Source organism: Salvia hispanica, chromosome 5 (genome assembly GCF_029641045.1).
Source record: "Salvia hispanica isolate PSC_SH4W2 chromosome 5, Shi_PSC_v1, whole genome shotgun sequence".
NCBI classification, from domain to species: Eukaryota; Viridiplantae; Streptophyta; class Magnoliopsida; order Lamiales; family Lamiaceae; genus Salvia; species Salvia hispanica.
In genome coordinates, this window is record NC_142696.1 from 46474141 (window position 1) to 46489286 (window position 15146).

A 15146-nucleotide genomic window follows, 5' to 3' on the forward strand; every position below is an offset into this window, starting at 1 on the left:
GAATCTATACCTTGGGGCTATGACTCGAGCTAGTGTGTATCCTAATGAGTCCAAACCACTGACAAAGTAGAACCCGAGCATATTGGATCGGATTTACCCCACTTGTACCGAGCAATATACGTGTACGTGGAACCATTATCACTCGTTCACGTGGCAAAGAAAAGACGGTCGCGAAGACTATGTTTTAAATCACAATGATATTTGAGGGAATTTAGGGAAGAGCAGAAAAGACATCTGAATGAATCCTTGGCAAGTATAAAGGAGTTTGGATCCACTAGCTAGTCATTCTGGACAAAATGTCGACAGATGGAGTCGTGTCCTAGACTTCTATGATCAAAATTCTAGTCATGTTGTTTTCAACTCTCTCTCTCTGTCTCTCTCTCTCTCTCTCTCTCTCATGACCAACAACTGTGTCCATCACACATTTAGATATTATGGAGATTGGTGGTCAACATAGTACAATGCAGTCACAAAGATACCAGCAAGTAAAGTTTTTTCTACATTAGAGACTATGGCCTAGTCTAACTGAACCAAGAAGCTAATGTTACGATTTTCTCAGACTAACGGTGACAAGAAAGTTTTCGGCATACAGGTTAAACAAAGTTGGATAACTATACCCTTGAAAGTATTTGGGAGGAGCATAGAAACTACGACTAAGCAAAAAACCATGAAGTCGACTTAATCAACATTCCAAGTAAATATTCAAAAAACTTATATTTCACAAGTGTAATTTGGTTGAAAGCAGAGTTAGTACAATAGATATATGAGGGAAGGAAACATACTGGCCCAGTCTGCTTATGGAAGGTTTAGAGCCTTGACTTGAGAGCAGCAGCTGTATAATCACAAACCTTCAAACATGATCAAACAGAATCAGCTCCTAAGAAGCAAAGATTACTAATGGAGTAGCCAGAAATATTGTGGTTGAAGAGCAGATATACAAATTTCACACATAATGAACAATGATAACATGTTACCGACATCACGAAAGAACTAGTTTTCAATGTCACAAAGAGATGAGGTCACTAGTTATATTATCAACACCGGCAGTTTTGGGGGTGTAAACATTGAGTGGTAAGTATCAAGCTACCGGTAATTCTCTCCTCCAGGATAGTATCATCAATTGCAAAGACAAGAAACTTTCTCAACCTTGACTTGTTTTTTTCAAACATCTCATCAAAATGGATTTAGATACTCATGCCAGAAGGTAAGATCATGATTGATGTAAGCAAACAAAAAAAGAGGTATTAAAAGTAGTTGACCTTTTGTGCTTGGAGCTTTGGACAAGGACAACTGTCTTAGGATCCCAACAATCAAATCATCGGACACAAGTTCTCCGTGTAGAATCACAAGAGAGTTTCATTTAGAAATCCTCAAGTCTTTTCAGGAGTCGATATAACATATCACGAGTATAGCTTTTCCAGATCCCCGTGGACCTGAAAATTAACATGAACGATACAAAGCATCAAAACAACTGTTAAGTAGAACACCTGTGGAATGTAACAACTGCTTGAATGAGCCTCCGAGGAAAGTATATGCTTTTACTTTCATTCACTGTCAAGAACAGGGATCCGAGATCTATAAATGCAGATACACCATAAGATACTCTTGAAATTATGTCTTTATCTTGGTGAAGATATCACTCAATTAAGAATTAACCTAATTGTCCTCATTATTATTTCCAGGCACCCATACTAGATCCTAATTTTGTAAATCTGCTAGCACCTCTTGGAGTGAACTTAATCCAAATAAACAAAGAATCAAGTACATCATAACTATGAAATTACCTTACACCACTTGACCATCACATTTCATACATACATTTGGGGGGAGATGAGTGTTACTTTTCATCCCCCATAAAGTGAAGCTTTTAGTTTTATTACAGCAGTTAATGTATAAAAAACCACTATTGTTATCAAGAATATGAAATTACCTTACACCACTTGACCATCACATTTCATAAGATGTACTAATACATACACAAAAATATTCCAATTCAACTGCAAAATTGAGGGTACTCATACATATTCCTGTGATCGTCTTAAAAACTAAGCATACAATCATACCAGAGAGTGGAGGCAACGTTAATGAAAGTAAACATTCAACTATGATTCTACAGCTGCATCTAGATTTTCATCCGTGTTCAGCTTTTCATTGCGCGGCCGTTTCAAAGCTGAGACAAGAAATAAAGATAAAGGATTATTAGCATAATGTAACCAGTAAAATTAAGCATAATAAACTGATCAGAAGAGTAATTGAACAACAAAAACTCTGTCCCAATTAAACACCTTAAATAGTGCCACAAGCTTTCTTTTTAAGCTAACATTGAGCCGTTTTAAATGGTGTCCATGCTAATAATGCAACTTCACTAAAATTCAGTATATCAAATCCTAATTCACAGCCAAAATCCAACTTTTGATTTCAACACAGAATTGCAGCAGCTAAAGCTAACTCTCTCTTTTTCATATTAGTTCTTGAAGTTGAATGGTATTACTGTTTAGGAGTTCTTCCCAAAACTACTACTATTCACATTATTGAGCACTCTGTGTGTGACCCATTAGTGATGGCCATATGCTATTGTTAGCTGTTAATGGGGGAAGAAAGGGTCACACAAAACACAACAAAACGAAGCATGTGACCCCGGTGCTATAAATGACAGTAACATATAGTGGCTTCAGCAAAAGGAGACCACCATTTTCTTCTGCTCAAAAGGTGAGACTTGCAAAGTTATTATACATTAATACACAACAACTTATTAACTTCTATAATTCTATTCATTAAGCCAAATGCATATTCCAGAGTATCTATTCTGGAATCCAGCCCAATGGTTTTAGGCTGGTATCTAAGCCTAGAATACACTGGTCATTTTTTTAGCTAAAAAGGTTACTTTTTTACTTAATATATGGCGGTGCAAGTTTTTAAGCTCTAAAGCATTAAGCTTTTAAACTCTAAAGCATTAAGCATATAGTGGCATGCAACAAAAGGAGACCACCATTTTGATCCAACAAATTATTTCGAACAAAATTCAGGGCCTTGCGGTGGCACCAAGTCAGACTAACCATGATCTCTACTCACTAAGCTATCTACTAAATTGCAGTTAGAATGAGAGCATCACATCCAACGTCAGAATTCGTAAAAACCAACTAACAAAATGCAGACTCACATCTGATAGATGATCCAGCGAGGCAAGTGAGCCTTGATTTGGTATGGACCTCACTCAAGGGCTTTCCGTCAGCAGCCTTTCTCACGTCCCAGACGCGTATTACACTATCAGATGACGCAGATGCCACTATATAAGGATTCTCCCCCCCTGAATCAGCACTGCTCTTAGATAACACAACAATGCCTTTGACACGAGCTGCTTGAGCATTTTCAATACTGTAAGCCAATTTTCCGCTGGCTGTGTATGTACATCGAAGAATGGCTGAACTTTGCAGTTCAACTATGGAGAGCCTGTTTTCTGTTAGGCGAAAAATGCCCACGTTCTACAAATCGCAGCATAAGCTTATCAGCCTCCTCTAGCTTCTTCTGTGAAATCAACTTCTTACTCACTTCCTCACACAACTTCAAATCAGGAACCAAATTCCGATTGAACATTCTAGAAGCCACTTGATATGATCCAAGAGGATTCTCATTCCTTAAGAAAGTTCTCATAAGAATGTGGCAAGTATCCACATCAATTTTGGAAGCAGTTCTCAGAACCCTTCCCAAGAGCTTGTAAGCCTCATCAGTGTGCCCAAAACAACAAAGCTTTTCAATGATTTGGTTGTAGGCTGTTTTGAAGCTTTGTCGAGGCAGCAGCTTGTCCATCAGTTTCAACAAATCATCTACCCTCCCATGCTGGCAGAAATTATGGATAAGTGATCTATAAGTGACGGGTGTAGGAAGCAAACCGCGATGGAGCATTTTCTTGACCATTTCAGTAGCCTCGTCAATTCTGCCTTTTCTTCCCAGCGTATCTACTACCGTTGTAAATGTCACTGCATCGGGGTGTTTGTTATTCAAATACATGTCATCAAACACAGATAGAGCTGAGGCTAAGTCATCGTTTTGGCAAAATCCATGAATTATAGAGGTGTAGTTCACAACATTGACAGCACACCCCTTTTTAAGGCACTCCTCCATTAACTTCCTAGCTTGCTCTGTCTTGCCAGCTCGACATAATGATTGAATCAATAGGTTGATGTCGACAGGGGAAGGATAAAACCCTTTTCTGATCATCTCCATCACTATATCACAGGCCTCAGACAGCTTCCCTTCACGACGAAACCCATGCAAGATTACACTGTACGTCACAGAGTTCGGAGTCCACCATCCCTCGCTCATGTCCATCATCTCTCTTGCCTCTGAAGAGTTCCCACCCCTACAAAGCCCGTTTAACAAGGCTGTGTATGATACACAGTTAGGCTTGCAACCATGCTTGTACATCTCCTGCAGCAATTTCTTAGCTTGGTCAACTTTCCCCACGCGACAAAATCCATTCAAAACAGCAGTATATGTCACAACATCAGGGCTGCATTCCTTCAATAGCATTTCATCAATGATACCTTTAGCCCTATCTATTTGTCCTTCCTGACAAAAGCAATGCACTACCGCAGTGTGCCCAACTTTGTCGATACGAAACCCTCTTTCCTCTGCTTCCCCTAGGAACCCCAGCGCCTCATCTCCATGACCATGCTTGCAAAGCATGTGAATAAGAGTATTATAAGTGACTTGATCTGGCTGCAATTCACTCTCTTCCAACATCTTCTTCAGAAGCCCTTTCAGTTCATCAATCCTTTTCTCCTTGCATAAAACTCCCATCACAGTATAATAACTAACTTTATCTGGAGCACAACCTTTCAGAGGCATTTCTTCGATCAGCTTCACTGCATCATCCAACTGTTTCCTTTCACAATAGCCCTTAACCAGACAGTTATACGTGACAACATTAGGTTCAATCCCAACCATCTGCATCCTCTCCGAAAACCTCAATGCTTTCTCCAACTTGTCCCCCTCCACCAAAACATTAACAGCAGTGTTGCAAACTGAGATATCAAGCTCGACTCCCGCTCTCTGCATTACATTCAACACCTGCAATGCTTTACTGAGATGACCAGCTCTACTGAAAGACACCATTACACAACCAAAATCTTCGGGCCAGAGCTCAATCTTCCTCCTAATCATAAGATGAAGAACTCGCTTAGCCCCTTGGCATAGCTTCGTCTTACTCAGAATTCTCAGCATATCGTGATAAACAACAAGGTAATGCCTGTATCGCCATTGCCTGTCAGCCCAGTAGAAGAAATTCAAAGCATTTCTTTCATCAGATTGAGCTCGAAGCACAGCGCACACTTGGCTCGGTTTCAGGCTGCGCAGTAATCGCTTCAACTCCGATTCAAGCTTCGGAGACCATGCTGCCCTGCGATCAATCAACCTACATATCTCTCTCACTAAAGGATGCCTCAAATCACCTTCGTCCACCTCAATTCTTCTAGAAGCTTCGATTCGCGCTCTGTTCCCATCAAAGGCACTCAATACCCTAAATTCCTCGTCGCTCTGTTCCCCTTCTTCATCAGACTCGTCGAAACCATCAAAATCGCAGTTTTCTCCTCCCCAACTGCTCGAATTATAATCTGAATTCAATAGGCTTTCTTTCGAAACCGTTTCCGCTGTCCTATCATAAAATCGTTTGCTATCGTCGATACTATCGATTTTCACGCGTTCGTCGCGAATTTCGGAATTGCCAGCTGAAAACGTTGAGAAAAAATGTGGAATCGCTCCAATGCGAGCGGAAAACCGTTCGTGGAAGTAATTGTGCCCGATATAATCAGAACAAGAACACGTATGTGACGCAAAAGTCTCACTCAATCGGTGAGTGATATCTGAAGTTTCTCGATTTTTCTTAAATTTTCTGAAATACAATGACATTTCCGGTTAAATATAGAGCAGATTGGAGTCTATGAAGTTTAGAAATAGGGTTTTGAGAAATCACATTTGAAATATTCAGGAATTTATAGATGGAAGAGCTGAAACTGAAGTGAGCTGCAATTGGATTTTCACTAATTCAAAAAGGGTAAAAACAATTCGAAACGTCTGCAGTTTAGGAAGTAGAAGCAATGTGAGTACTAAGTAAAATCAGAATATTAATATATGAATAATTTAAAAACAATTTTTTTAAATCTTATAAATATATCTCATTAATTAGTTAGTTTAATTAATTTAATAGTGTTGTTTTGTAAGTTAAGTGAAGAGAATAAAGTACTAAGAGATAGGAAAAAAACAGAGTGAGTGATATTTTTAATTTTAGAAATGTGATATTTAGAGACATTCTAAAGAGGAAAATTATTCACTTAGATTGAGACAAAGGGAGTACCTACTAAAATGAGCATCAACAATGGATTCGAAACACAAACTCAATTCGTAGTGAAGAGACTTTTCAGCTCGTGTTGTGGAAAAGGGTAGCTCGCATTCGCATACGATGATGAGTAGATTGCACGAAGGGAAAAGTGAGTAACTCTATTTTTTTTTTACTTGTAAGAATTTAAGAGATAATGCGTTTTGGAATGAGATAAGGGTTAAAAAAATATAAATCCAAATATGAGAATTAAGAACAAATAGGGTAAATAGCAAAAAACCCCAGCAATATTTGATCTTTTAGTCTATCCCATAACTTTAAAAAACGATCGATGAAATTATAACTTTGACAATTTTCTAAATTGTCTCATGAATTTAAATTTGGGTAGAATTGAACATGACGTTGCTGCCAGGAGAATATTAATAGCCCGAACATTTATTCCACGACATGCTCAATTCTCCCCTGACGTTCTCAACGATCACATCCTACGTTCTCGGCGTCCATGTCATGCTTAATTCGTCCGACGTTCTCAACGTTCACATCCTATGTTCTCGGCGTCCATGTCATGCTTAATTCGTCCTAATTTCAAATCTATGGGATGACACAGTTTAGAAAACCATCAAAGTTATAATATAATTAATTATTTTTTAAAGTTATGGGATAGCTGGTTTTTTTTAAAGCTATTTACCCAAACAAATAAAATCAAAGAGGTTTATGGAGTATAAAGCTATTATATGATGTTGGGCCTTGTGAATTTTAGCCTATATTTTGATACTGGGCTTCTGAACTTCAGCCCATACTCTGATGTTGGCCTTCTGAATTTCAGCACATAAAGCAGTTATATTTGTAACCGAATTTTTTACTAGACAACTCACCAATCTCTCTCTCTCTCTCTCTCTCACACACACACACACAGACACGTCATAGAATCAATTCGCCGGAGAGATGGCAACTGCCACCGTGGTGGTGGCCGACAACGGCAATGCGCGGACGGAGGAATCCGCTTTGATATTTCTCGGCACCGGTTGTTCGAGTGCAGTTCCTAACGCCTTGTGCTTGATCCAGCCTTCAGATCCTCCCTGCCCCACCTGCTCCCAATCTCTAACCCTTCCGCCTGATCAAAACCCTAATTACAGGTATTTGATTGATTGTTGTAGCGGTTTCAATGCTTATTACTGCTTTAAGCAAATCTGCAGTCAATTTGTCTCGATCCATATTCATTCTTTTCTGTTTCTGGAATGATCACTTTTGAGCTACTAAATATGGCATATAATGTAGATTCCTCCGTTCTAGATGCCAATGCTATAGAAATTTCATTGCCTGATAGTACAATTTAGTAAATTGTTGAGGAATGTGATGCGGCAGATGAATGTTGTAGCTCGTTTGAGTGAGTGATGTTGATGCCAATGCTATAATATGGCATATAATGTAGATTCCTCCATTTTAGATGCCAATTCTGTAGCAATTTCGTTGCGTAATGGAGTATACAAGTAAATTGTTAATTAAGGAATGTGATGCGGCAGATGAGCGGTGTTGTTGCTCGTTTGAGTGATTGCTGTTTATGGTTTTTTGTAGGTGCAATACATCTCTCTTGATTGATTACTTTGGCAGCGAGGGAAAACATAAGTATATTTTGATAGATGTTGGGAAGACTTTCAGGGAGCAAGTACTCCGATGGTTCACTTTTCATAAAATCCCTCAAGTAGATTCAGTAAGTTGTGAATCTTCATTTTCTAAAACAATCTCTCAATATTTAACTTTCCGGCACAATCATTTGTCTTACTGGAATTCATAAGTACATAGTGACTTGGTGTTGCATAGCAATGATCATAGTTATTCCTTCATGCTACCTAATTTAGTGTTACATAGTGACTTGGTGTTGCATAGCAATGATCATAGTTATTCCTTCATGCTACCTAATTTAGTGTTACATAGTGACACTGTAATGATAAAGCTGTATACAAAATGATAAAATCTATGTCCTGAAAATTGGAGAATCCACTAACATATAGGAATGAACTGCCACTGTGTCACATCCAGCAAGATTGATGGTAGAACAAGATTGATGGATATAAAATCTTGGTCAGGTTTGGGCAAACAAGAGAATTAGGTTAGATGAATTTAGTTAGGAGGTATTCCTTCTTTCTGTTTACCTTATTCACGTTATATGTTCGAGTTTCATCACTTGGTATCTATTGTTGGTTTATTAGGACAATATGATCTCATCTTATCTTATGTTGGTTTAATTTTACTTTTCTTTCCCCATCATTTAGTAAAAGCATTAAGATAAACTATTTCGTACAATGGATGATTCCTAGTCCACTGAACAGAGAAGTTATTCCCAGTTAGTGTTTTTAGATGGAAAGGAACTTCTCATTGTTTACATTTCTTCTCAAATTTAATTAATCTTCCATGCTTGCTATTTTTTTAACACAGGAAAGAAAATAGAAAATGAATAAGAAAGTGGCAAAAGTTGATTCATCTTAAACAAAAAGATCATGTATTATGAGACTGCATCCCCCTAATGTTTGTAACAATGATGAATGCCTACTTCTGCTTTACATACTTAACCCAGGTGAGATTGTCTCACTACCTGATATGGGTAATGGTCCAGTAATTGTTCTACTTGATCAATTTTAAAACCTATGCAGATTATATTAACTCATGAACACGCTGATGCTGTTCTTGGTTTGGATGATATACGTGCTGTGCAACCTTTTAGTCCAACTAATGACATTAACCCGACTCCCGTCTACCTTACTCAAGATTCAATGGAAAGGTATACTGCACCTTGAAAGAATTTTTCCCATACTTCCAGTGGTAAAAATTGTACTAATACTTTTCATTGCCATATCTTATAACTCGACTAGCAAGCTTAAGCAGTGAGACGATTTCATTACTTCATTATGGTTTGAAAACGTGATACCAATTGGAGTACACACTACACATGCATTTTTTAATGTAGAATAGCTGTTTGATATTAAGTTTCCTTGTGGCATTAGTGGATCAGTCTGCAGTTAACATAAGATATCTTATGCATACATATCTTAGACTATAAACCTTGACATTTATATTTTATGTGTTTATAATTTATTATAGTTAAAAGCAAACTGTAAATTGAAAATCTTGCGACCAATGTTGTTTGCAAATGCAATATTCTATGCTACATAATTTATTGTTTTTTAACAGCATTGCAGTGAAATTCCCTTACTTGGTTCAGAAAAAGCTAAAGCCTGGCCAGGAAGTTAGACGTGTAACACAACTTGACTGGAAAAATATAGAGAGTGATTTGACAAAGCCATTCATGGCATCTGGATTGCAGTTTGTTCCTCTCCCAGTTAGTTATATCTTATTCCTTTTTCCGACAATTGTATTGTTTTATCTGAAGATAGTTCTTATGCCTTACTTGTATACTCAAGGTTTTCTGCTCTTTATAGGTGATGCATGGTGAAGACTATGTGTGCTTAGGTTTTCTCTTTGGCCAAAGATATAAAGTAGCTTATATATCAGATGTTTCACGCTTTCTTCCATCTACAGAAAACTGTAAGCACTCACTTTCTATTTGTTACTGGCGTACCAGCCCGGCCAATCTGTTATTCCAGCAGATATTTGTTATGTATAGCATGTCTATCATCATTAATTAGAAATGTGTTAAATAATAAGAAATCAAATGGTATATCTTATGAAAGCAAATGGTCTAATGGTAAGACTTAATTAAAGGGTCTAATGACAAGATTTAGTCAAATGGTCTAATGGTAAGATTTAATCAAATGGCCTAATGATAGATTTAATCTTATCAATTAACCTATCAGTATTCTCTTAAATCTTAGTCTTTGTTTCTATCATGTGAATCTTGTGATACAATTCTTTTTATCTTCCATGGCAAAAACATGTTGAAGAACTTCCAAGGTAAGAGAAAATAAATCAAATGGTCTAATCTTGTAACCGGTAGTTGTGATTTATATGCTGCTGTGCTGCGTGACAGAGAAACACATTTTGATTAGCCTGAAGTTAACGACCATACACTTGTGCATAAGTAGAAATCCGAACCCTCTTACAAATACACCCCTGTTTTTGTAGATATTTCAAAAGATGGTGGTCAACAGTTAGATCTTCTTATCTTGGACACTCTGTATAAGGTAAGCTGCTGCACCTAAGATCCTTATACATTCATGTTTATAGTGCCACTTGTGAAGAATTTTGCTTAAAATCAATTCTAGTTCTCGTAATATTTTTTCTTTGATTAGATAGATAGATTGGAGGGCTTGCTTATTCTGAAAATGCAGAGAGCTTTCAGTTTTGAATGTGTTTTCTTATATTACTATATTAGTACTTCTTTATACTTTCCAGTTATTGCCTCTTTGAAAAGCCTTTTGATTTAAATCATTTGATATGTTTCATTCTCACGGACTGCTTGAATCTATTATTTTTTTCTGTGTATAGCTTCTCCACTGCTAAAGTGCAAGTTCAGAGCTAACTAATTGTCATTTTTATGGATTGTCCTCTTTATTTCCTTTTCTTCTTAATTAACACTGATATTCATGCTTACCTTATCAATGTTGCTTATCTGTCTACTCATATTTGCAGAAAGCATCCCACAACACTCACTTATGCTTTCCTCAGGTTCAGCTTATGTATTTACTTCCTTAATAAAAGAAATTCCTCAGTGCCATGTGTTTCACTGTAAAGTTTGTTCTTCAGACTCTTGATGCCTTGAAGAGGATACATCCAAAGAGAGCCTTGCTTATTGGAATGACCCATGAGTTTGATCACCATAAAGACAACGAATTTCTCAAGGACTGGTCTGAAAGGTATGCTTATAAAAACAAGTTCAATTTTCAGAGGAGGTGAGCGGATCGCATATTTGCAGTGACCCCCGCCATACTATCTTGTGTATTCAACATTTAGACATAATATACAATTTTTTATTGATTCCAGAGAAGGAATTCCGGTTCAGCTTGCACACGACGGACTGCGAATCCCTGTAGACTTGTAATGAGGTAAGCTTTCAAAGTCATTAATCAGTGATTTAGCTGAATCACTGATTTCAAGTCGACTTTATAATGCTCATTCTTTCCTGTGAAGTTGATGATGAAATTGTTTGGGATACAACACATCACGAATGCTACGTGTATATAATGTCTTGTTACAGCGTAGTACTTTAAGGGACATGCATCACATTCTAAAATGCTATCTGCAATTGCATTAGCTAGTATTGAATCTATTGATTGAGATTATAAATTTACCTATTTTGTGTTTTTTGAAGGAAGGTCGAATAAACTGCTTGTATGAGAATGACTGAGGAGACTTTCTTGGTTTAACTGAATATACTTGATCTTCTAGCAGCATGCACTGAGTTTGAAACTCCAATTTGTAAACTCAATACCATTTTTTTTTCAAAATTTCAGCACACATACAACTGTGATCAAATTACAGATCCTCTATACCAAATGCATTTTGTTGTTTTAATATACATATATCAGTTTCTGTAGCATAGCATTATGAATGTTTCCCAAATTCTAATTCAGTTTACTTCATGCACAAGTGACAGCACTTTGATTGGTTGGAATTTTATATTTTACAGATCGACTTAAGGGTATGTTTGGACGACTTTTAATTTAATGTACTTTTTTTTTGTTACCATATTGAGATTTCCCTCCACAGCTCAAAAATAAAATAAAATGATTGACTTAGTACTAATTGGATAACTCGATCTTTAAAAACCACTAAAATTTGCAATAGTGCAATATCCGATAATAACTACTTAAGTGAAAGAATTAAATACTACTCCAAATCTCTTTAATTGATAACTTGTTCAGATTTCGATAAATACCCCCAGTTTTTTATATTTATCATATTGGCCCTTTATGTTTTATTGTCTTCTTCTTTTGTCTCCTTTTAATTTTTTGTTCCTTCTAACAAAATGTTATTGTCTCAAGATACTCCCTCACTTGGAAGTTGATCTAAGATTCTTAGAATTTGAATGTAAATGCGATTTTATTGAAAATTTTTTCATTAAGTTCAATAAGTAAATCAGAAAAAAAAAATTCTTGTGTTATCGATGAAACTTTCGGTTCAAAATTATGTCTTATGTTTGCCAATAGTCCATATCCATCATTTGATCCTTTTTTTGTTCTGTAGCTAAGAGTGAATTTATGGCATATAGATTATGATATTGAATGTACAAATAGATTGGCAATGTGAAGGCAATATTGGTCAAAGATTTCATCCAAATTGACTAAAGCAGAAAAAAAATTCTTATTGATATTAATAGCATCATCATCATAAATGTAGTAATACAAATTGATGTGTGGTCAAAGAATTGGGCAAGGTCATAAAATGGAAAAAGATATTTGAGGGAAATGTCTATCAAGAAGAGAGGGGACACTATATATCCATGTGAATGTGGGTTCACTATTGCAATTAGCCCTACCCTTAGAAAGAATATTTTGGACTCATGCTTCCAAACCCATATCATTTTCCCAAATTGACAAAATTCCCCTTAGAGCATTAGTAGTGGGGAAGAGGCGGGCCGGACCTATGTCACGAGTGGTTAGTCGCGTAGAAGGGGAGAGGTCGGGTCCGGCCCTCGGTACGGGTAGCATATTAGAAGGAAGTGCAAAGATAATGCAAGAGAAATAAAAATAACCTTTTGCAAGAAAAAAATAATAGTAATAAATAATTAAAATTCACGTGAGAATGTGTCTCATATGGATATGAAATTAGCAGTCTTGGGGTTCGCAATCACATGGGATTAGCTTTAAGCTAATATCTAATGATAGCATGGAAAAAAGTATAATAGCAGTACCTGAACAAAACATAATTTACACTATGCCTAATCCAATGCCCTATTACATAATCATGATTCATGAGTAATAGCCTACCCCCCATCTATATGTGACAAAAATATGGACTTTGGATGCCCCTTTATTATACATAGTAGTGATCTAGGGAAACAAAGAGTAATAATACACATACAAATTTTTTTATACAAAATATACTTTTATCTCGAAGCATAAAATAGTTACTTAGAGTAAATTTTAATCGACTTTAAAAACTAAACATAAACTTACGGAATTTCAATTATTCGACTAGTTTTATCCGGGCGGAGCCAGGATTATAAATAAAAGGGGACAAAATTATATGTGTTGAAAATTTTAGAATTTGAGGAGGGGCAAATACAAGAAAATTTTAATAAGGTGGCTCCGCCCCTGGTTTTATCTTAGAACAAAACATTATCGTTTATTAATACTTTAAAACAACATTATTTTATTAAAATAGATATTTTTTATTTTATTTATTCATAAATGAATGGTATCATATTTTCATAAATACTATACTCATGTCGTATTTAGTTTTAATTCGAAAAAGAGTATAGGAATTTGGAGTTAAAACGATTCAAATTATAAGTATATATTTTGTATTATCGAAACATTATCGACTTAGTAATTGGCAATGGGGAATGCATGATTGCCATACAAAAAAAATTACAAACATATGATATTTTAGAGGAAAACGGAAATATTATTAAAAAATATAATAATCACAATGTACATTGCATTGCGATGCATTATTCTATATCAAATAAAGCAATTAGATATATACAGTTTATAACATTTATTATTAAAAAAAATACTCTTATATTGATAGAACAAGCACCACTGATAAAAATCCCTTAACAAACTACTTTTTGACCAATTACTATTTACTAAGCCTCTTGTGATAATATAGTACCACCTTAAAATATTTACTCTTTTTATTTAATAAGTACTAGTATTATGATTATCTTCACTAATAAAATACGTTCTATGATATGTAATCCTAATACCAGTAGCCTATTTCCTGAATTTACAGCTAACACTATTATTCATTCATAAATTTTTGGAATATGGCCGAATTATTAGGGTGAAAAAATACGAATTCAATAGCTTCATGAAAAATTATTATTCAAATGGAAATGTGATATCTATCACGAATGACAGAGGGTATATGATTATCAAGATTGCTTAATTGAGTCTATTAATTTTCTTTTTATCCCTCCACATTTTCCCATCTTAATATATCTTGATAATTACTAGTAGTAGTATTTGTTTTGTTCAATACTCTCGATTTAATAATAAAATACTCCATATGTGTTTCTCTCATGTGACGACCTCATCAGCACCCACTTAGTATGCCGAAATTAGAACTATGGAGATTAAATCAGCAAATAAAATGAAATAAAACGCGTGCAATTATTCAAATTGGATGATAATAATTCGTTTATATTCTACTGAAGAAGATTCAAATATGTTCAATGATAGCTAGAATTATACTCATAATCTACTGAGAGAGGTGGTGTGTTTTTAATTAAAAATAGGCCTGCATAATAGCCTGAATTAATGTAGTACATAACTTCTGAAATAAGTAAAAAAAAAAAAAAAAGATCAGGCATTTCGTGACAATCATTATCACCTCTCTCTCCCGCCTTCAGTTTTGAACCAAATCATCATTCACTTCAATTCAATCCTTCATCTATCAAAAATATACAATAATACGAATCATAATGTGGGGTGAATATTGTGAATTGTAAATCGTATTGCTCTACATGGAATGTGATGAATTTCATACGCACATATAAACAAAAAAAATTGTTTATATTTTTGTGAACGGATGAAATAATACTACTCCTTGTGTAATATATTAATCTACTAAACACATTAAATTCATTTTTCAAAAGTCTAGTAATTTAAATTTTGAAATTAAGTGGGCAAGTTGGTATCATTTTCATATACCTTTTCAACTACTACAATACGGTATACTTTTACACAAC

General features: G+C 35.5%; 2 protein-coding genes across 3 annotated transcripts; one reads left to right on the forward strand and one right to left on the reverse strand.

Annotated features, from left to right (window-relative positions):
- Positions 1–654: 654 nt before the first annotated feature.
- LOC125190195 (Tetratricopeptide repeat (TPR)-like superfamily protein) lies at positions 655–5959 on the reverse strand. Its single transcript, XM_048087418.2, has 4 exons — positions 3161–5959; positions 2064–2170; positions 1260–1433; positions 655–848 (listed from the first exon to the last, which is right to left on the reverse strand). Exon 1 carries the CDS (start codon positions 5905–5907, stop codon positions 3436–3438), a length of 2472 nt encoding a protein of 823 aa, XP_047943375.1. The 5' UTR covers positions 5908–5959; the 3' UTR covers positions 655–848; positions 1260–1433; positions 2064–2170; positions 3161–3435.
- A 1251-nt stretch (positions 5960–7210) lies between these two features.
- Positions 7211–11816, forward strand: LOC125187060 (Metallo-hydrolase/oxidoreductase superfamily protein). Of its 2 annotated transcripts, none has more exons than XM_048083572.2 (10): positions 7211–7470; positions 7910–8045; positions 8986–9113; positions 9524–9671; positions 9772–9877; positions 10415–10473; positions 10922–10957; positions 11036–11145; positions 11273–11334; positions 11601–11816. In XM_048083572.2, exons 1-9 carry the CDS (start codon positions 7280–7282, stop codon positions 11328–11330), a joined length of 972 nt encoding a protein of 323 aa, XP_047939529.1. In that variant the 5' UTR covers positions 7211–7279; the 3' UTR covers positions 11331–11334; positions 11601–11816. The 2 variants fall into 2 exon arrangements, with proteins under 2 accessions (XP_047939529.1, XP_047939530.1); XM_048083573.2 differs by having other exon boundaries at positions 11605–11816.
- The last annotated feature ends 3330 nt before the right edge of the window (positions 11817–15146 follow it).

What these genes read in the sequence shown, in the direction of transcription:
- LOC125190195 (XM_048087418.2), bottom strand. Translation starts at nt 5,907, where the DNA reads ATGTCATTGTATTTCAGAAAATTTAAGAAAAATCGAGAAACTTCAGAT.
- LOC125187060 (XM_048083572.2), top strand. Translation starts at nt 7,280, where the DNA reads ATGGCAACTGCCACCGTGGTGGTGGCCGACAACGGCAATGCGCGGACG. An exon ending in AAATCCCTCAAGTAGATTCA is followed by an intron (nt 8,046 to 8,985) that starts GTAAGTTGTGAA and finishes AAACCTATGCAG; the next exon opens with ATTATATTAACTCATGAACA. An exon ending in TCTTGGACACTCTGTATAAG is followed by an intron (nt 10,474 to 10,921) that starts GTAAGCTGCTGC and finishes TCATATTTGCAG; the next exon opens with AAAGCATCCCACAACACTCA.